The 22,622-nt window shown below is 47.3% G+C and overlaps 1 protein-coding gene and 1 long non-coding RNA gene across 2 annotated transcripts in view; one reads left to right on the top strand and one right to left on the bottom strand.

Moving 5' to 3' along the window:
• Positions 1-22,622, bottom strand: part of DAP (death associated protein) — a 63,306-nt gene that overhangs the window by 32,080 nt on the left and 8,604 nt on the right. Inside the window, exon 2 of the mRNA XM_065905719.1 lies at positions 15,816-15,912. Coding sequence (XP_065761791.1) covers positions 15,816-15,912 — 97 coding nt within the window. The remainder of the gene's footprint in view (positions 1-15,815; positions 15,913-22,622) is intronic.
• Positions 2,950-14,876, top strand: LOC136146696 (uncharacterized). The gene is made up of 3 exons (XR_010659035.1): positions 2,950-2,988; positions 3,740-3,880; positions 14,810-14,876. It is a non-coding gene; the product is annotated as an uncharacterized lncRNA (long non-coding RNA).

The following is a 22,622-nucleotide window of genomic DNA, read 5'->3' on the forward strand; positions in this document are numbered from 1 at the left end:
ATGCTGAAATGCTTGCTTGATGGTAGGGACCATCTTCTAAACTTGTTCCCTGAGGCCTGATTAAGATGGGACATAGTCATAAGCTCACCCAGCTGAGTGACAGATGCTTTCTCAGTAGATTCAAGTCCCATAGAACCAGGGTTCAGTCCTGCTCTCGGGACAGTTCTCAGAGTGTCTGCCTCCTTCTCTTTGCAGTACTTATAAATATGGAGACCAATTAGGAAGTTATAACTACTTACGAACAGCCAAAGGGTAAATTGTTCATGTAACATTTTCTACCTTTTATAATACATGGGCTTCTCAGGTGAGAACCCTCAGTAAAGAACCCTCCTGTCAGTGCAGTTGTGGATTGGATCCCTGGGTGGGGAGGATCCCCTGGAGGAGGAAATGGCAACCCACTCCAGTATTCTTGCCCTGGAAATCCCATGGACAGAGGAGCCTGGCGGGCTGCAGTCCACGGGGTCACAAACAGTTACACATGACTGGGCAACCTTTGGCACAGTGTTGATACACTTCTGACAAGCACACAGACTTCGTCAGACAGACAGGGATGGGGTCTGGCTACACTAAGTGTGGTGGGAGCAGGCAGCACCATGCCCCATCCTCCCAGAACCACCCCCCAGCCCACGGCATTTTGGCAAGATTCCCAGGTGATTCACAAGTGCTCTGAAATCTGGAGGCTCTGTCCGCTCCTGAGGAGCGCTGCTGCTTGGCCAAACACCACTGGGCAAATCCCACGCTGTCCACGCCTCCTCCTTCCACCCCCCCTGCTAAACTGCGACCTGTAAAGGACCTGGGTTTTACTTTACCTGCCAGCCAGCCAGTGTGGGGGAAACAAGGGGATGCCAGGTACAGATATCATATATATATATATGTATGTATGTATGGCTTCCTGACGGCTAAGCAGTAAAGAACCTGCCTGCCATGCAGGGGACTTGCATTCGATCCCTGGGTTGGGAAGATCCCCTGGAGGAGGGCATGGCAACCCACTCCAGGATTCTTGCCTGGAGAATCCCATGGACAGAGCAGCCTGGCGGGTTACAGTCCATGGGGTCACAAAAGAGTTGGACATGACTGAGAACAGCACATATACTGTTATATAACTTAATACTGTATTAAGAGAGTAGATCTTAGATGTTATCATCACTAAACATGCTAATTATTTGAGGGGGTGGAGGTGTTAAGCAACCTTATTGTGATGGTCACTTCACAATGTACACACCTATCAAATCATGCTGCACACCCTGAATTCACGTGTATGTCAGTAATATCTCATTAAAGCTGGGAGAAGATAATAAGAGTGGAAAACCTAGAGGGGATCAGGGTTTGGTGAAAGAAAATGATGTGTTCAAATCTGTAGGTAACTTGAAACATTTTTTAGGATTGAGATATCCAATCTCTACATAATTAATAGACAATTACATATAACATTAGGACATTTTTAGTTCAGTTTTTTTTTCAGACCCCAGAAAGTGAACTTTTATTTACTTTTAATTTGTTTACTAGTAATATTTGTTGACAAATTTCTACTGTTTTATGAATTGTTTATTCATGCTCTTTTTAATTCCTTGGAACTCTGACAGTTTTACTATCAATATGCTCCCCATTCATTTTTGCAGTCCATGTTAGGTTTTTAATCATCACTGCTATTAAAAAAGAAAAAACATAAGTATGGAGTTACTTAAAACACTGGGGAAAGGTTTAGACAGCCCAAGGGGCAGGCAAAAAAGACCACACTGGGAACCTTGGAGGGACCAACACTCCTTTCCTTTCGCCTTATTTTTCAGAGCTTCAGGGAAATGAAATATAAATAGATGTACAGAGTGGTAGATTCTGAGTGCAAGAAGTTAAAGCAGTGCTACTGATCTATAACCTAACTGCTCTGTGAGTGTTCTTTAGACACCTGACCTGCCAGTAAGTCCAAGTGAATGGATATCATCAAAATCCCAGGTTCAAAGGAACCATGAGCCAGGAGGAACATATCCCGCCTGAAGGCAGGTGTTTTTGATCACGCCCCACTGCAGCGGCAGGGAGAGAAACAGCCGTATGTGGAAACCTCAGGCAAGGTGTGAGCGAGGAGAGGACAGCATGGGGAGGAGGAGGCGGGGGACAGGCCCACCCCAGTTCACCCTCCAGCAGGAGCTCCGCTCACCCCACCTGTCCCCAAAGCCCCTTCATGCTGTTCCCTGGCCACTGCACTCTCCCTACCTGTCAAATTTCATACGTGCTCCCAGGCTCAGAGCATCAACTCTTCATTGTTAACTGAACAGCAGGTTCAGCAACTACACTCAGTGTTAACCATCTTAGCTTTTCTCTCAACTCCCAGAACTTATCCAATACTGCAGAATATCAACGGTACTTCCTCCGCAAAAAGTGTAGATTTCAAAACTGTCAAAAAACTGCTGCATCTGGTCCGTTTTCTACTGAATCCCTGTGCCGTAAAGTGAACTTGGCAGCAAAAGTCCAGCTATTCCGTAGGAAGGAATGTTGTTAAAGAAAAGGGAACCAGTTAGTCCCCCTATAATCAAACTTAAACATTATATTCCACTGCCATCTTTGAAAACAGGCACCCAGACCAGAACTTGGCTGTCTCTACTCTGTCATCTTGGCTTTCCATCCTTTCATTTTCAGGCCTCCCGCGATGCCCCCAGGAGGGTAAACAGCAATTACTTCTCTAAATTTAGTCAGCCTGGCTGAAGACGCTCTAAATTTCACCATCATCACACTGAGGGAATCATCTACAAAAGGAGCAACAGATGCCATTTGGATTCTTTGCTCTCCCACTTTTCATCTTTAGTCCTGACTTACACAAGGTCAGCGTTAGCCAGAATAAAAAGTTCGCGGCGGCGGTCCAACTTTTGGACAAATTCTTGGGGGTGCCAAGGACATACTCTTCTCAAACACTCTGGGATGCTCCCCCGTGGGGCTGTGCTCACCTGAAGTGCCAGGAAAACAGCCAACCACCCCTACCAGCACACCAACCAGCTCGTAAGTAGAACTGTGTAATATCTGTCTTTTTGTGAGTGCCTTATCTCACTGGTTTTTGCTGTTTAGTTGCTCAGTTGTGTCTGACTCTTTTCGACCACGTGGACTGTCGCCCGCCAGGATCCTCTGTGGGATTTCCCAGGCAAGAATACTGGAGTGGGTTGCCTTTTCCTTTGCCAGTGGATCTTCCTGACTCAGGGATCGAACCCACGTCTCCTGTTTTGCAGGCAGATTCTTTACCACTGAGCCACCTGGGAAGCCTATTCACTTGACACAGGTTAATCCATGCTGTGGCATTGTGACGGGATTTCCTTCTTTCCTAAGGCTGCACAGTATTCTGCTGTATGTACACAGCACATTTTGGCTACCTGGTCATCCACTGATAGGCCTTTAGGTTGCTTTGACCTCTTGGTTATTGTTAATAATGCTGCCATGGGTCTGCAGATAGCTCTTGGGGACATTTTTTCAATTCTTTTGGATATATACCCATAAGGGGGCAAGGGCTTCTTCTTAACATAAAAATCTCTGTGGATCTCTTCCCAATAGATGTTTTGCTTCTGGTATCTAGACCTTTCTAGGTCTTTATAAAAAATCTGGCATCTAGTCTGTCAAGAGCTCCGCCTGGGAGAACCTGGATTAGGTGACCTCTCAGGTGTGTCCAGCTCTAAATTCAATGATTCTATGAGAATTTCTTGAGTATAATACCATCCTCATGACTCTGGTCCATATTAATGAGTATATCTTCTCCTCTAAGATGTACACAACCAGAAATCAAAGTCAATCTCTCCCTGGAGAGAGCTAAGGGCTCAATGGAATATCCCAGAAGGAGGAAGAATATTCTTCCATAACACTGACCTTACCTGGCTCACCTCTTTCACCAGCTGGAAAATAAGAGGTAACCAAGTTACTAAGTTAATTAACTATCTACCTTTAAAGAATCAAATTCTAAGCTCATTATTACTGATTCACTAAGTATTTTCTGAGTGCTATGCATTCTGACCCAGCTGAAGTCAACAGTTTATTTATTTATTTTTGTTTTCCTCTTTCATTCTTTTTTTTTTTTCTTTTTAAATAGAATGTATTTAAATAGGGGGCTTAAAAATTTCAGGCATAGTCATTGTAATGTAATAAACTCAATAAAGGGCTCTTGTTTCTATGTAGTTATTTTTCTAGGTAGCATTATTCTATGCCGTTATTATTACATATTGCATTCTGTAAAATCCAGCCGCTGGAGAGTTGATTTAAATTCAGTTCCTATGTTTATGTAACAAGGAAACGCTCTTGATAAATATTGCAACCCTCTGAGGAGCACCATAAAAACAAAAGAATTATCCGTTCCAAGAGGCTGGCTCCAGGGCGCACAGGGCTGTCTGGAGACGGAAGCCGATAGCTCCATCTCCCTCCTCCCCTCCTTCTATCTGACGAAAGGTGGAGGGCAGTGTGGCGGTCTGGTCAGGAGGCTGGAGGACTGTGGAGGGAGGGAAGCGGATGCTCAAAAGCGCATCGATCACACCTCGTTTCTGCATCCCTTACGGAACCAGATGTTGGGTAAATACTGCCTCCAAGCCCATGACCAGCAGCACCAGGCACCAGAGGATAGCTCGTCCCTTCTCAGCCTCACCCTGGTGGGGTCCAGCCAGGGTCGCCTGACACAGGGGTGCCCACATGCTTCCTCCCTCCACTGAACAGTGAGGTTCCGATTCACCACCCACCAGACCCCAGCCTGCCTCAGGGCCCATCTAAGGAGAGCTCAGACTCTGAGTTCCTGATGACACCACTGCCCACGACTCCTGGGACACAGAGTATTTTGCGTCCCACGCCAGCGGCTCTGTGTTCATTGCGCAATTCTGGGCAAAACTTCTTAATGTACCTACTTGTGCTCCTCCTGATCATCCTAAAATACATGAAGCCACGGGTTTTGGAAGACATGGAACTCCATACAACCAGAGAGGGGCTTCCCCGGTGTCACAGGGGTAAAGAATCTTCCTGCTAAGCGGGAGACACGGGAAGCCTGGGTAGGAAGATCCCCTGGAGGAGGGCACGGCAGCCCACTCCAGCATTCCTGCCTGGAGAATCCCATGGACGGAGGGGCCTGCTGGGCCACAGTCCACGGGGTTGCAGAGTCGGGCACGACTTCACGACTGACAGGGAACTCCTCTTGGAGCCACCACCCGCCAGTCAGTGACGAAGGCAGTCTCGTCTCCAGAGGCCACGGCACAGTCGGGGAAAGTGATAAACGTGCAGATTATTTTATTTACATTTATCCTTTATCTAAAAAGCCTCAAACCCAATGAACTAAGCGTCACCGCGGTTCACTCACAGGGCCCATTTTGCCCGTCTGCAGCTGACTGCCCCCAGCCGGCCTCCCGGTCCCTGGGGCTCCGGACGGAGGAGCAGGGTCACCGCCCGCAGGGCCCGGCGCCCGTTCCTTTGCTTCCTGTGTCTGACAACATACGCACGACACTGTCTGGTTTGCGGGCTAATTAAATTCTCTAGTTCTACCTTTCATATGTTTCAAGCATCTAGAACTGCGCTCAAATACACAATGGATGAATTTAAACTAACTATGACAAGAAGAGGGGGCTTCCCAGCTGGCGCTAGTGGTAAAGAACCCGCCCACCAATGCAGGAGACATAAGAGACTCGGGTTCGATCCCTGGGTCGGGAAGGTGCCCCAGAGGAGGGCATGGCAACCCACTCCAGTATTCTTGTCTGGAGAAAACCATGGACAGAGAAGCCTGGTGGGCTTCCACGGGGTCGCAAAGAGTCAGACATGACTGAGCGACTTCACTTCCAGCTTGAGCTTCTCGTCCTGATACAAGTATTTCATGAACCACATTACAAACACCGAAGAGTTAATTAGACTTGACAGGAAGCCACCCTTCCCCACAAAACCTGAAATCACCAGGAAGGACATTAGAAATTTAGATTTACATCCTGAATCATTAATGAGAAACACTACCTCAAGGGTATTTGGACCTTGAGATATGAGCTAATGACAATAAAAAGTAATAATGGTTGGCAGGACATTTAAAACATTGCTTATTTCACCTTGATCTCATACATTAATATCCATTTTGTATACATTTTGTATACAACAGTAGCAAAATATGCACAGTATAATTTAAAAATGAATACACAAATATGGGGGTGCAGGCAAACAGCAATTTTTAAATTGATGGAGGGACTTCCCTGGTGGCCCAGTGGCTAAGACTCCAAGCTCCCAGTGCAGGGGGCCCAAGTTCAATCCCTAGTCAGGGAATTAGACCCCACACACCACAAATAAAGATTCCACATGCTATAACTAAAAGACTTTGCATACCTCAGTGAAAATCAAAGATCCCGTGTGCCGCAACTAAGACCCGGAGCAACCAAGGAAATAAGTAAAGTAAATACTCTTTAAAAATACTAAAAAAATAAATTTGGGGGTGCACAGTCATGATTGGGAGCCACTGCCGTGGTACAGGGCGCCCACTGGGACGGGAGGGCAGACTGCCGCAGCGCTCAGCCTGGGCCACCGTACATCCCCGCGCAGAAGCAGGAGTCGCTTGCTGTGTGGGCCTCCCAGGGGATAAGTCGCTGTGCTGCCGCTGCTGTTGGGATGTCACTGAACCTGGGCACTGCCAGCTGGTGCCTCGTGCCATGAGGCGCTGACGCTTGTTAAGAGGTGAACTGTGCGTCCCTCCACTCCCCCTGCTTCTTATGCTAAAGTCCTAACCTCCAGTGGCTCATCATGTGGCCTCATTTGAAAATAAACTTGTTGCATAATTAGTGGAAGCAGTGACAAGATTTTATTTTCTTGAGCTCCAAAAATCACTGCAGATGGTGACTGCAGCCATGAAATTAAAAGACACTTGCTCCTTGGAAGAAAAGCTATGACAAACCCAGACAGCATATTAAAAAGCAGAGACATAACTTTGCAGACAAAGGTCCATCCAGTCAAAGCTATGGGTTTCCAGGAGTCATGCACAGATGTTAGAGTTGGACCATAAAGGCTGAGTGCTGAAGAAGTGATGCTTCCGAAGTGTGGTGTTGGAGAAGACTCGAGAGTCTCTTGGACAGCAAGGAGATCAAACCAGTCAATCCTAAAGGAAATCAACCTTGAATCGTCATTGAAAGGACTGATGCTGAAGGTGAAGCTGAAGTTCTAATACAAAGAGCCGACTCACTGGAAAAGACCCTGATGCTGGGAAAGATTGAAGGCAAAAGGAGATGGGGGTGGCAGAGGATGAGATGGTTAGATGGTATCACTGACTCAACGGACATGAATTTGAGCAGACTCTGGGAGATGGTGGAGGACAGAGGAGCCAGTGTGCTGCAGTCCATGGGGTCACAGAGTTGGAGATGCCTTAGCGACTAAACAATACCTAGTCAAGATGAGGTCATTGGGGGGGCCTGATGCAGTATGACTGGCATCCTTACGAACAGGGGAAGCAGGCCCCGACACACACAGTGAGGCAGCTGTGTGAACACTGGAGTCCCGCTGCCTCAGCCAGGACCAGGAGGGGGCCTGAAGCAGATCCTCCCTGCTGCTTTCCGAGAGGGCATGGGCCTGCTGACACCGTGACCCCAAATTTATTGGCCCCCAGGGCTGTGAGACAATCCTGGGTCTGAGGCACTTTATTCTGCAAGCCCTAAGGAAATGAATTCACTCCTTTGAGGGGAGGCAGGCTGCCTGGCGAGAAGGCCCTACTATAACCCAGGTGGAAACGCAAGCAGGTGCACCTGAGCCTTTGCAGAGTGATGGGGCGAGGAGGGCTGCCTTGAGAACAGGCTGCAGACTCCCTGATGCAGACAGACGCTCCCCACCCCTTGGCAGGCTCTCCTGCGCTACCCGCTGACCCGGGCTGCCACGTGGGGACCCGGGCACCTGCATGAGCTCTGTTAACCTTCTGCAGCCTGAGCGGCTCCAGGCAAAATGATGACTTTCACAGCTGCCTTGCCAGCATACAAACTGTACCACTTCATCCATGCCCAGGTGGCCTACAGACGCAGAACACTGACCATTGAGACTCCCGGGCAAAGCTGACAGTGAGAGCTGCCCAACAGCAACGAGACTCTCCCCGTGTTCCCCACCAGAGCAGACAGGACTGTCCCTCACTACTTCCTGGTGCCATGACAACGTGCCTCAGGCGCCTTCTATTTGGCGATCTTGCTGTACCTTCAAGAAGGCTCTTCCCTGGAGGTGGCATCTCAGTCCACAAGCAGGTGACAACCCGTTACCCCATCACAAGGACATCCCCTGTTATCCAACACCCCACCTCATCAACACTCTTCCTGTGGCTGAAGGCAGGGGTTGGCTGCCACATCACGGGTCCTGCCTGCTGACCAGGGCACCCAAACAGCACAGGAGTGGACAGCTGGCTGGCACCCCTAGTCCACTGGCAACTTCACACGTCGTGAGGAAAGGGTCACAGTGCTTCTAAAAGGTAGCTGACAGCTAGCCTGGATATAAAAGATAATCCTATTGCAAAGTAAGGATGATGCTGAAATTGGCTCACAAGCCTCATTCAAGTTCAAACATGAAGATAATGGCTTAAAGATAAAAATTCCCAGGCGTATAGGGTGTGCCATCTCTTAACCTCAACGTTTTCAATTTTCCATTTCTTACTTAAGACTTCACTTTAACTGAAAGAACCATTAATAATGGCCATAGATTATCATTTGGCATCTATTAGGGATTGGCTCGTTCCCCACCCCCAACTACGAGAAGCCCTTACCTCCAGGACCTTAGAATTTAACCTTTTATGGAAACAGCGTCTTACAGAAGTAAATGAGTTCAAACGAAACTTTTAGGGTAGGTCCTAATGCAATATGAGTGGGGCTTCCCAGGAGGCGCCAGTGGTAAAGAACCCCCCTGCCAATGCAGGAGACAGAAGAGACGCAGATTCAGTCCCTGGGTCGGGAAGATCCCCTGGAGGAGGAAATGGAACCCACTCCAGTATTCCTGCCTGAAGAATCCCATGGAGGGAGGAGCTTGGCGGCTACAGTCCATAGGGTGGCAAAGAGTCGGAAACTGAAGCGACTTAGCACACGTGCACAATGTCCTTACAGAAAGGGGAAAGAGACACATAGAGGGGAGGTACAACGACACAGGGGGAGGGCCACGTGAAGACGGAGATCGAGGCGAGGCATCTAGGGCTTCCCCGGTGGTCCAGTGGCTAGGACTCTGAGCTCCCAGCTCAGGAGGTTCATTCTCTGTTTGGGGAACTAAGATCCTGAGCGCTGCACAGCATAGACAAAAAAAAAGTGATATATCTATAAGCCAAAGACGGCCGGCAAAGGAACCAACCCTGAGGAAACCTGGGTCTCGGCATTCCAGCCTCCAGATCTGTGAGACAGTACAACTCAGTTATTTCAAGCCACCTGGTTTGTGGCATTTGTTCCGGCAGCCCGATGGTAACTCAGCCTGCATCTAGCAACAACTGTTTCAGGCTGGAGTTAGCCGTGACGGCGAAGAGCAACAGGTGAAAGCTTGTTGTGAAACAAATACAGCACTTTCACCATCATTCACAGAACACGGAGCAGCAACAAGGAATGTCATGGATGTGCAGGTTCCCATCTGAAGCCCAACGGGATGACTCTCTGGGACCCACCCCCGCTTTTTAAAAAATTTATCCCCTTTTAAGAAAAACTTTTCATTTTGTATTGGGGTATAGCCGAAGAATTGATGCTTTTGAACTGCGGTGTTAGAGAAGACCCTTGAGAGTCCCTTGGACTGCAAGGAGATCAAATCCTAAAAGAAATCAGTCCTGGGTGTTCATTGGAAAGACTGATGCTGAAGCTGAAGCCCCAATACTTTGGCTGTTTGATGCAAAGAGCTAACTCCTTGGAAAATACTCTGATGCTGGGAAAGATTGAAGGCAGGAGGAGAAGGGTACAGCAGAGGATGAGATGGTTGGATGGCATCACCAACTCGATGGACTTGAGTTTGAGCAAGCTCCGGGAGTCGGTGATGGATAGGGAAGCCTGGTGTGCTGTAGTCCATGGAGTCACAAAGAGTCGGACACGACTGAGCGACTGAACTGACCTGACAGCTGATTAATAAACAAAGTTGTGACAGTTTCAGGTGAACAGCAGAGGGACTTAGCCACACTCTCCCCTCAGACTCCCCTCCCCTCCCATCCAGGCTGCCACGTAACACTGAGCAACTCTCTGCCTTCTTATTTCAGGTCTTCTACTGTAAATGAGTATCTTTTTCATGATCTCCATGTAAAGAAATTCCTTGCTTAGCAATTAGTAAGTTTATTGGGGGAAACAGACTGCAAATAGCCCGTTTCTCCTTAAATTTTTGCCCTCTAATTGTAGCATCCCTCAGTGTATCCTCCCGACAACAATTACTGTGGTGTTTGCCTATTGGTGATATTCTACTTTACACATTTATTCACTGGAATTCTTCAATAAAGAAGAGCTGCCCCTTCTCATCTATGTGTTCAATTATTCATATCAGTATGGACTCATGGATATCTATTTCACTCTAGGGGCTATAGTCCCATACTATCATTATCTATTTTATCTCAGATTATTGCAGCTTTGCCATTAGGTGCGCCCTCAGGCTGGCTTCCGTGTTGTTCGGGAACACTCCCGGGTGTTCGGGCACTACAAGCTGTGCCAGGCTCAGCTGGCACTTTTCTAGCCCTGGTCCTGGAATGAACCACTTCTCCAAAAAACCCTTGATTGGGGAATGGTGTTTAGAAACCAAGATCCCGGCCCTGGGGGGTGCTCATGGCTACGTGGTGACAGCTCTTTAATGCCCTGTCAGTAAAAACAGCTAGGATGTATGTACCTCTTCCATGTATGTTTATTTATGTACGTATGTTCCCATCTATACCTACCGTCCGTCCATCCATCCATTCATCCAGTTAAGCTATGAGTTCGTACTGAAGTAAGGTGTTAGTATATCAGTCCTGTCCGACTCTTTGCGACCCCGTGGACTGTAGCCCTCCAGGCTCCTCTGTCCATGGGATTCTCTAGGCAAGAATACTGGTCTGTCCTTGGGATTCTCCAGGCGAGAATACTGGAGTGGATAGCCATTACCTTCTCCAGGGGATCTTCCCGACCCAGGGAAGGAACCTGTGTCTCTTGCATTGCAGGCAGACTCTTCACCATCTGAGCCACCAGCGAAGCCCGAGTTCATACTAATACCTCCAATTCTGATTAAATATCACAGTCATCTTAGTCGTCCCCTTTCGATCTGTAACCTCTTTCCCTGACCGTGAGGAACTTGACTCTTCATCAGCCACAACATATTTACTTATTTGTTCAATCCTAGTGCACACACAAAGCAATTTCAGAATCACTAACCCAAACTCCTGTATGAAACACTAACTGGAGTGTAACATTTATGCATAGTTTTTTTGCATTTTTTTTTTGTTTTTGTCTTTAGCCTTATAGTATCCAGTCAAAGTGATGTTTCCTGAAGTCACTTAAGTTAAACCATTTTTTTTCCACTGTACTCCTTGCAGTTGATAACAGTAAGCATTTGTGTTACATTTAGGGCCAGCTATTAGGGCCAGTTACTAGGGCCAGCTGTTATTGTGTGTATCCCATCGTGGGTATTTCCCACATCATGGATGATTGAAACTGTTTGCTTATTCTGGGGGCAGGGGAGGTATGTGAACAAGAAACAGCATCACAGCCTAAGTCAGTCCTGTACAAATTGTGGAGCTCAGGAAGGGCTGTTCCCTCCTGACACTCACCACCCCCTTTCCCCTCCCTCACTCCTTCTACCCCTTTCCAATCCACACCAAACCCTTCCAATTCTACTTTACTCCTCCTGCCACCTACCTTTTAAAATACTTTCTACCCAGCTCGATTCACGCGAGGGCCTCAGCACATGTTCACCACTACACTGTATGTTAGTGAATTCTAATGACTCCTGAAGTCCATTCTATGCCTGCAGTTTCTCCGTTACATAATGAAACTGGACATTTTGACTTGATATGCTTAGCAGACGGCTTTGAGAGAAAAATCAGCTTTCCTTGATTGGGTCAGTTCTGAGATTGAATCTTGCACCCACTCAGGGAAGTATCAGTCCACAACAATGATACAAAGGGCCGCAGGTAACTAGAATTCAGCCTGATGGGAATGTTTGGAAAACATTTTCAAATTTCTGCTACATTATTGGTTTCTTTTTTTTAAATAGTATTTTTAAACAATTTGGTGGTATAAGGAATTATCTTTTTAATATCTGAAAAATGACAGGATTAAGGGGACAAAGTGTAACATAAAGATTTGCAAAAGAAAAGTACAAGTAAGAGTGCTTTGAGGTTTTTTTGGGTCACACAACAACCTCTTTAATGCTCCAGTTGTTCATTTTCTCTGCAATCAGTATTTGATTTTCTGATTGGGAAAGGAAGCCACCAGAGATGAGTCAGTAAATGCAAAGCCAGCTTTAAATATCTAGGAAGTAAAGCAGAGAGTTTTGCAAATGCAGATCCAAGGAGGAAATTGGCATCTGAGACTGTGCACTTATTTTCATATCTGGAGAATGATTGGCTCAAAACATGATAAAATAGAAAACTTTAGAATGAGGGTAATGTGAATTTTAAAGTCACATGCCATGACATTTCCAAAGAAATTAATGTAAAACATCACACACCTGACTAATTCTGGAAATAACTATGGCGTTTCCGTATGTAAAGGAAACCAGCCCAGTGCCCTGAAAGCTTACTATAAGCTGTAATTAGGCCACCTACTTTGGTGAGGCTGCATGGGTGGGACTGTGGGCTTGAGGAACATGGGAAAGGTTATGGACAACCCCGGAATCAATGTCTATTTTACAGAAGGATCTAGGACTTCCCTGGTGGCTCAGATGGTAATGAATCCACCTGCAATACAAGAGACCTGGGTTTGATCCCTGGGTTGGGAAAATCCCCTGGAGAAGGCAATGGCCACCCACTTCAGCATTCATGCCTGGAGAACTCTATGGATAGAGGAGCCTGGCAGGCTATAGTCCATGGGGTTGCAAAGAGTCAGACATGACTAAGCTACTAATACTTTCTTCATTTTTCTGGATTTATAGTCTACATTGATCCTGAAAATTTTTTGTCAGTTCAGAGGGTTTCTGTACCCTATTAAGGACATGGGATTCCAAGTCAAGACAGAGTTAGAGCTGAATCCTGGCCAGACCACTGATTGGGTCAGATAAGCTTACTGAGCCTCGGTTTCTTCATCTCTGTAATGGGCAGCTTTTAGGTGGTGTGAACATTAAACCCAATGGGAAGCACTTACTAAGTGCCCAGCACAAAACAGGCACTCAGTTGGTACACATAGCCCAGGGGCTAAGAGTAGGGGGCTCTGAACCCAGCTGCCGGTCTGGGATGCTGGCTCTGCCACTCACTTGCTGTATGCGTTTGGAAAAGTCACTTAACCTCTCTGAGCCACTGAACTGGGAGTAGTAATCTGGAATGGGGATAATAATCAAGAGCCAACTCCCAAAGGGGGATGAGAATAGAGTAGTTGTAAGGATCAAATGAGTCAACATGGGCAGAGCCCCCGTTAGAACCGGGCGAGGTCCACTGCACTCTGTATACCATCAGTGATCGCTATTAACTGTAACTATTCAATTAGCCCACCAGCAAAACGCAGACTGGGTGGTGGTGGAATAGGACGATTACACAGAGTTCCAGGGCTGGTGCGGGGAGTTTGGAAGGAGTTGTGTTGGCGACATGTGCCAATAGCTGCAGCGTCTACAGAGGCCTCCCCCCACCTTTGTCAACAGCGTGGGGGAATTTAACCCGCAGCAGTGAGGAGAGAAGCCAGAGCCCAGAGGACAAGAGCTATCAGCCCCACAGGGAACTTGGTGCAACAATTTGACTTCAGGGAACAAACATCCCCTGGCTCATATGCAAACCCTGCCCTGCAGTCAGCCAGACTCAAAACACCTGGTTCCAGGGCAAACCAGCCTTCACGGTGGGTGAGAGATTAAAACCTAGGGTGCTGGGTGTTCCCCTCCTTTCTATGGTAATCATTCATCCTCTGGCACCTTTATTTACATTGTGCATCTTCCATAAACGCTGTACTTCACCTCATGAGAAAAAAAAATCAGTAGAAAGAAAACGAATGGGCTGTTCTGTCTTGATTTCTAAACATGCTAAGAAATGATCAGTTGTCACTGTATTGACAGTGTTACACACAGAAGTAGCTATTTGTTCCTTATTCCACTTAAACTCATGCAGAAAAGCATGTTTCATTAATTTCCCAGGGTTCCCCACCCCCCCCACCCAGATATAGCTGTGTCTCATCCTTTCTCCCTTCTTAAGGAACCAGTGGATATGAAGGGAAATGACATTCCAGGTTTCTAGCGGAAGAATGCTACAGGTCACATGCTTTTATCCTTGATTCCAAGTCCAAGAATGTTCTCAACACCAAACGTTCTAACTCTTATGCCGGCAAAACTTACCCTGAACTGGTCCAAGTCTGTAAATCTTTAAAATGAATCTCAGCAGGTATGAACATCATACACAGATTCCAACAGGCTGCTTGAGACCCCAGAACAGGTACTATATGAAATACATACGGTCTTATTCAGCTAAAACCTGCTTCCTCTCCCAAAACATTAGAATTTCTGAATTCTGATATGAATTAGGCCCCACGGTTTTCAGATACAGGACCGTGGACCTGTAGGAGAATTCCTGATGCTGTTATGTTCCAAACACAAATCTGTGAAAATAGTGGAAAGAAAATTCGAGACTTTCCTTAAACCACCTTCTTCTTTTAAAAAATCAGAACTTGAGCTGATTTTCCTGGTGCTGATATCTCATGATTTAAAATGGGCAATAATCACTCACAAACTTCTCCTCCAATTTTGTCCTCCCCTCCAGCAACCGCCCTAAGTGACACCCGAGGTTTTACAGAAAATACCCAACGGCACAGCATCTACGTAAGCAGGTATGTGGGGTCACCAAACCCAGGCCCGTCCTCCTCGGGGGGCGCCTCCTGTCAGGAGCTATCCTTTGGGAAGGGGCCTGCTCTGAACCCCAGGCATGGGGTTCATCCCTGCTCAGTGTCGCAAGCATTGACCTCTGTGGACTTCAGTCTCCCATGTGTAACCTGGGGAGCATTCCACCTGCTCTTCAGGACTGCTGGAATGAAATGCACAAACATGCGCTGGCTGCTCTCCACACTCCCTTTCCCTCTGGCTGAGACTCGGCCAGAGATGAGTTACAAGGTGCAAAGCTTAAGTGATGAGTTACAAGGTGAAAAGCTTGGTGTTCACTTCTCTTTCTGAGGACAGGCTCAGAGACAGGTGGGCACTGAATGTGTGTTACAGGTGGGAGGAGATGGGCTTGTATCAAGGTCCTTGGACCAAACTTGACATCAGAACCTGCAAGGAAAGGAGGTGTAAACAGAGATGGTGGTGTTCCAGGAAGGTGAGCTTTCAGGGACCCAGGGATCTGGGGGCAAACACATTGTTTAAGGGCACTCGGTCACTCATCATGGTGTGTCCTCGATGATTCAAGGTTGGCTGACAAAGCCCTAACGCTTGTGAACACTGTTTAAATCAGTGGTTCTCTGCCCTGACAGTCCAGAGACTCAACTAGAATGGCATTTTCAAAGGTCTGTGAGTGATTTCAATGTGGTGGTGGAGGGCTTCTGCGCAAAGATGGATGAATCCACTTAGATTTATTTGGGGCAAGGGAAGAAGCGTGCTCTAGCTGTCCTGTTTCTCCTCTGTCTGGGGGACAGAGCCTCCTCCTCAGGGATCAGGAGAGTAAAGCTCACAGCACAGGGCCCCAGGAGCCCAGGGTTTATCGGAAGCACGCAGCAGAGAACAAACGTTAATGTTTAACTGAATAAGGGTGACTAGTGAATCCAGAACTTTCCTACCTGGGGCTCTCCCACTCCTGGTCGTCCTTGTCCTTCTCTTCTTTGGTGTCTCCAGAATGCGGGTGTTTCTGCACAATTCGCATCCCACCAGCTTTCACTGAAATGAAGACAAAGGGGTGTGATCAGTGTGAACACACAACCACCAGATGGCAGGGGAGCTACTGAAAGGTGTGTGGCTGTCCCGTGGCCCCAGGTCCAGACCAGCTGGCAGTGACAGCGATTAATCACGGAGAATAGTGCTATTATTGCCATTCTTGAGTCACTCAGTCACGGCTGACTCTTTGCAGCCCCGTGGACTGTAGCTAGCCAGGCTCTTCTGTCCATGGGACTGTCCAGGCAAGAATACTGGAGTGGGCTGCCATTTCCTTCTCCAGGGGATCCTCCCGACCCAGGGACTGAACCTGTGTCGAGGCCCCAGTACTACTGGGGGAGATTCAGAATGACAGGACACTCAGCCCTGTCTCATACTCTGGAGCCACTCAGACACTTTCCAAGGCTTGTCCGTTTGTCTGGTCTCCTTTCAAGTGGGTAAGAGCAGCGGTGCTACCAGAGTACAAGCCACGTGGAGAAAGCGGCCGCCTGCTTTTAGGTTTTGTACAGGTTTGTGATGACGCAGAGGCCACTCCATCCCTGCTGGGGACATTTTCTCAAATGCCGATGGTGCTCTGATGGGGATACAGCCACAGGCGACACAGGACATCGGCCGTGTCACAGCCACAGAGCCCGCCCTGGTGACGACCTTTCCCGGACTGTGCTGTGAAACCCTGGGTTTGGCAGAAGTTAATTTCGTTTTTAAAAAACAGCCTTATGGACATATACCTCACATACGATATGGTCCCCCTAGTTAGAGTATACAGTTCAGTGGTTTTGTGTATATCCAGAGTCGCACAACTGTGACCACAATCATTGTCAAACAGGATCATCACCCTCAACAGAAACCCATCAAAGGTCCCTCTCCAATCCCTCCTCTCCCCCAGCTCTTAGCAACCAGTCATCTGCACCGGCCTATTCTGGACATTTGACATAAATGGAATCATAAAATATACAGCCATTGATGACAAGACTTTTCTCTTAACATAACGTTTCCAAGGTTTGTCCATGTTGTAGCACGTGTCAGTACTTCATTCCTTTTTTTAAGATTTTTTTTTTTTTTTTGATGTGGACCATTTTCAAAGTTCTTATTGAATTTGTTACAATACTGTCTTTGTTCTGTCTTGACCTTTTGGCCTTGAGAAATGTGGGATCCCAGTTCCCCAAGCAGGGATGGAACCTGCACATTCTGCATTTGGAAGGTAAAGTCCCAACCACTGGACCACCAGGGAAGTCCTTTCATTCCTCTTCATGGCTGAATAATACTCCACGGCATGGACAGACCATGTTTTACAATCTACTCATCTGTGGATGGTCAGTTGCGCTTTTCCCACATTTTGGCTACTGGGAATAAAGCAGTTATGAACGACTGTGCATGTACAAGTTTTGTGTGGCCACATGGACTTACACCCTTATTTCCTTGGTACATATGCAGGAGTGGAAAAGTTGAGTGACATAGTAATCCCACAGTCACCCTTTTGAAGGATCTTCAAAGCTTTCCAAAGCCATGGCACTGTTTTACACTCCAACCAGTGGGGGTTCCAATTTCTCCACATGCTTACCAACACGTGTTATGGTGTTTCTTTTTAATTATAGTTGTTCTAGTAGGTGTGGTGTCTTATTATAGTTTGATTTGTATCTCCTCATAACTAATGTTAATACTGTTTTGCAAGAGAAAAAGCAGCAACAAAAATGGAGATTCTAGGATCTAGGAAGTGTGGAAAGAGCTAGGTTGAACAAATTCAGTGGCTTTCCTCAAGACAGATATTCTGCCTTTAGCATGTGCCGTAAGCTTCATGTGGGCACACAGAGTGTGCCGTCTTTCCCAAGTGTATTTGACCACAGAACGTCCCTCCTTCCCCAGTAACGCTGGTTATCATCCTTTAGGACTCCTGTATTCCACGGGATAAAGCTTGGAAATGCCGGCCTTATTTCCAAAAGTCAGTGTCACATGGCAGTTGACAGGGTTGTGTTTTAGGGTCAACAAGTCACTCCATGTCCTCAGCTGCGTGGTCTCAGGGTAGTCAGCTGCTCACAGTCTCAATGCTTCATCTCCAGAAAGGGGTTAAGAGCCACGTCCTAAGTTGGAGGAGTTTAGATGAGAAGAGCTGTGAATCCTATCTCCCAAAGTGATGCTGTTTGGAGGCGAGGCCGTTGGAAGGCGCTTAGGTCATCAGGCTTCCCTGGTGGTTCAGATGGTAAAGAACCAGCCTTCATTGAAGGAGACCTTGGTTAAATCCCTGAGTTGGTAAGATCCCCTGGAGAAGAGAATGGTTACCCACTCCAGCATTCTTGCCTGGAGAATTCCACGGACAGAGGAGCCTGGGGGACTACAGTCCACGGGGTTGCAAAGAGTCAGACATGAGTAAGCGGCTTTCACTTTCTTTCTTTCTTTTCACTTTGGTCATACGGGTGGAGCCCTCACGAACAGGATTAGCGCCCTCCTAAAGAGAACCCTGAGAGCTCCCTCACCCTTTCTGCCAGGTAGGATGGAGAATACAGCTGCCTGTGAACCAGGAAGCAGGACATCACCAGACACTGAATCTGCTGCTGTTGCCTTGACCCTGGACTTCCAGCCTCCAGAATGGTGAGAATGTCCATTGTTTACAGCCACCAGTCGATGGTATTCACTTGTAGCAGCCCAAACAGACCAAAACAGAGGTGCACAGCAGCTTCCCAGCACTTAACAGAAAGCAGACTTTGCTAACTGAGCTCATGGTCCAGGGTTTGTATGTGGGGCTCACAGCACTACCCACCCCTCAACCTACCCACCTCCCCTCCCCGCCCTGCCCCAGGACAGCCACTCCACGTTCTGACACAGCCCTGCTCCAATCACAAAGTACAGCCAGCTGGTCAGCCCACCTCCTCCAGTGTTTCAAATTAAGTTGTTCTTGTTGTTCAGTTGCTAAGTCGTGTCCGACTCTCTGTGACCCCATGGACTACAGCATGCCAGGGCTCCCTGTCCTTCACTATCTCCTGAAGTTTGCCCAGACTCATGTCCCTTGAGTTGGTAAAGCCAAATTTGGACCCTGCTGAATTAGGAAAGCTCAGGACTGCTTTCTTTGTGATGCTGCAAACAGGAAGGAGAATGTGAGACACTTTGAGGCTTATACACATCAGGTTTATTAGTTTTCAGTTTCCCTGGGAGGATTCAGAAAGCTGCTGATGGCTGCAGCATGGCCAGCAGTACACAGAGGCACTCGCTCAGAGGAAGGTAAACCAGAGGCACGAGAAATAAAATACTGTATTTAGTGACACGTCTGCGGGTCTGGGTTTGGGATGAGACTCTCCCTGCTGCCACCAACACTTCTTTTCCGTGGGGATATTCTATTTGTTAGGAAAGAAATATAATCCTGTCCAGTAATTTTCTCAAAAATCTGACTTCATTCTGAAAATTTTTGAAGTAGGAATAATTATCCTGATTTTGATTCCAATCATTTTATCTTTTCATTTCTAAAGCATTCCCCCCTCGAATTCATCTGGTCTTTATTTGAGGGCATTTTACTTGTTTCCCATGTTTTTGGTTCTTTTATATATTTAACCATTTTAGGTATGCTTGTCTTGTGACTGTATATCTAATTTTTTTAATTTCAATTTTTGGTTGTGCTGGGTCTTGTGCTGCCCACAAGCTTTCTCTAGCTGGGGCTGTGCGTCTCTCTAGCTGTGGTTCACAAGCTTCTCATGGCGGTGACTTCTCACGTGGAGTACGGGCTCAGGAGTTGCTATTCACAGGCTCCAGAGCTCGGCTCAGAAGTTGTGGGGGACTGGCTCAGTCACTTCACAGAACGCGGAATCTTCCTGGTCCAGGGGTCAAACCAGTGTCCCCCGCATTGGCAGGGTGGTTCCTATTCACTGTGTCACCAGGGAAGTCCTATGTAATTATTTTATTATCAGAAGTCTCGCCCCCACTGTTCGCTTTTCTGAATCTGGCTCGTTTGGGGGGAATGTCTTCAGTGAGCCTGTCTGTGGGGATCCTCTGGGGGTGGTCTAGGCAGCACCCCTTGGAGAGATGCTGTGCACGCTTCTGTCAGACCAGGAGTAGGGGCAGCAGGAAATCCTTTTTACATCTGATTTCTCAGGACAGGAAAGAACAAACAGTGTAAATCTGAACAGACTGCCCATGTAAAGGCAGACCTGCAGTTACAAATTCTCAAGGAGACTCTGTTCTCCATCCGGAGGCCAGGCTGAAACACACCAGCTTCCTCACCACCCCACTGTGCTGCTGGACACTTTTTCCTGCACCCTTTCTCCATGGGTTTGGCCTCTGAGCACCCAGCTTGTAGGTGGCGTCTTGAGTTAAACGAGGCTGTGTGTGTATTGGGGGGTGGGTGGGGGATTGCCTAATTGAACATGAGTGAAAGTTGCTTCAGTTATGTCCCGACCCCATGGACTGTAGCCTGCCAGGCTCCTCTGTCCATGGGATTCTCCAGGCCAGAATACTGGGGTGAGAAGGCGTTCCTTCTCCAGGGGATCTTCCTACCCAGGGATGGAACCCAGGTCTCCTGCACTGCAGGTGGAGTCTTTACCAGCTGAGCCTCCAGGGAAGCCCAACATGACTGCTTTTCTTATCAGAAGAGGAGACACCAAGTCACTTCCTGCCTCTCGTGGGCCCAAGGCTCAGGCTAACTGTTCTTCATTTCGTTTCTTCTTCGGATGTTGTTCCTAGAGATCACCCTCACTTTGGGCTAAGATTTAAAGAAGAAAAAGAAAACAAAAATAACATTTTCAGGTCGCTTCTCAAGATTTCCAGGGACATGAAGCCTGCCAAACTTTAAGAAATGGGAGACTGAAAAGAAAATTCTACATATACATTATTTTTCACCCACTCTCTTGAATTGTAAGATTATGAATGCTTTTGTTTGAATAATAAGGCTGGAAGAATAATCCCATTAATTTTTTTTTAAAACACTTTCCTGCCCCATTTATCCCACCCCTACTCCATGTCCATGAGAAATGGATCAAAGGTTTTGTTACATGAGTTGAACTATAACCTCCCCAAATTCTTATGTTGAAGCCCCGATCTCCAGAACTTTAGGCCTGACTAAAGGTGTGGTGTGGAGACAGGCCTCTAAAGAGGGGGACTTCCCTGGTGATCCAGGGGTTAAGAATCTGCCTTCCAAGGCAAGGGATCTGGGTTTGATCCCTGGTTCAGGAACTAAGATCCCACATGCTGTGGGGAAAACTAAGCCCAGGAGCCTCAACTAGAGAAAGCCCGCATGCTGCACCAAAGACCTAGTGCAGCTTAAAAAAAAGAGAAGTACTTAAGTGAAAAAGAGGCTGTGAGGGTGGCCCTGGGGCTTCCCGGCTGGTGCAGCGGTAAAGAATCCACCTGCCAACCCAGGAGACATAAGAGACGTGGGTTCAGTCCCTGGGTCAGGACGATCCCCTGGAGGGGGGAATGGCAGCCCACTCCAGTATTCTTGCCTGGAGAATCCCATGGACAGAGGAGCCTGGCGGGCTACAGTCCACGGGGTCGTAGACAGTCAGATATGACTAAGAGACTTTACACTCACACACAGTCACACACACTCACACACACACAGGGTGGCCCTAATCTGATAGGACTGGTCTTCTTATCAGAAGAGGAAGAGACACCATGGACGCACGTGCAGAGAGGAAAGGCTACACGAGGACACAGAGGGAAGGTGGCCATCTGCAAGTCGAGGAGATGCCTCAGGAGAAACTACACCTACTGGCACCTTGATCATGGACTCCAGGCCCACAACTGTGAGAAAATAAACTTCTGTTGATGGAACCACCCAGTCTGTGCTATTTACTTTGTTATAGCAGCCTGCACAAACTAATAGAGATGCCCATTTAAAAATAATCTCTGAATCACTTCTGCTTGGCAGACAAAACACGTTGACACTGTAAGTCCCAGGTGTATTCTATCAACTGTGGCTAAAAGTAAAAAAAGGGTGTGCAACTCACTACAAAAGGAACAGATGATGAATGCCAAGGTGATGTTCAAAATAATCAAGCCTTGGGAAGCTCACAGGGAGCCCGGCCACTCCTCTCCTGAAGTAAGCACACACTCCCAGACTCACACCTCCACATCAGCACTTCATTTAATCTAGTTTATAAAAACAATTAACTTCATCAATCTCTCACAGTATGGGTGGTGATTAATGCTGCAATAAAGTGGCAATAATAATAATAACTCAAGGCTGAGACAGATTCATTTTAACTTGCACCACTGCCAAAAAATATGACAGCACATATTTATCGATTGTTTTATCATTGTCACTAGGACTCTTCATCGGTCAGAAATACAAAGAGAGAGCTACTTCTGCAGAAATCTTTGCAGAATTATTTGCAAATGCAAGTATTTTTCTGAGTAGTAAAAAATAAAACAGATTTTTGTTGTGATGGTTGTTATTCAAATATGAGCTTCAAATGTAAAGACTAACAAGCTTCCTCTTGGTAGAAGTCCTGAGCCAAAGTTAAGGCATGGATTCTGAGAGCCAGATCCCCAGGTTCAAGTCCCAGCTCTACATGTGTGTGTGTGTCTGTGTGTGTCCGTGTGTGTCCCGGCAGGCTGCCGGCACTCTGCCTCAGGGTCCTATCTGTGAAGAAAGGGTGGCAATGCTGAGGACTTAAGAGGGAGCCCACCTGGAACACCCCCTTCAGGGCCTGGCTCCCACAGATGCTCAACTCCTAGCCACTCTCACTCAATAAAGTCACTCAGTCGTGTCTGACTCTTTGCAACCCCATGGA

Source organism: Muntiacus reevesi, chromosome 14, assembly GCF_963930625.1.
Source record: "Muntiacus reevesi chromosome 14, mMunRee1.1, whole genome shotgun sequence".
Taxonomy (NCBI): domain Eukaryota; kingdom Metazoa; phylum Chordata; class Mammalia; order Artiodactyla; family Cervidae; genus Muntiacus; species Muntiacus reevesi.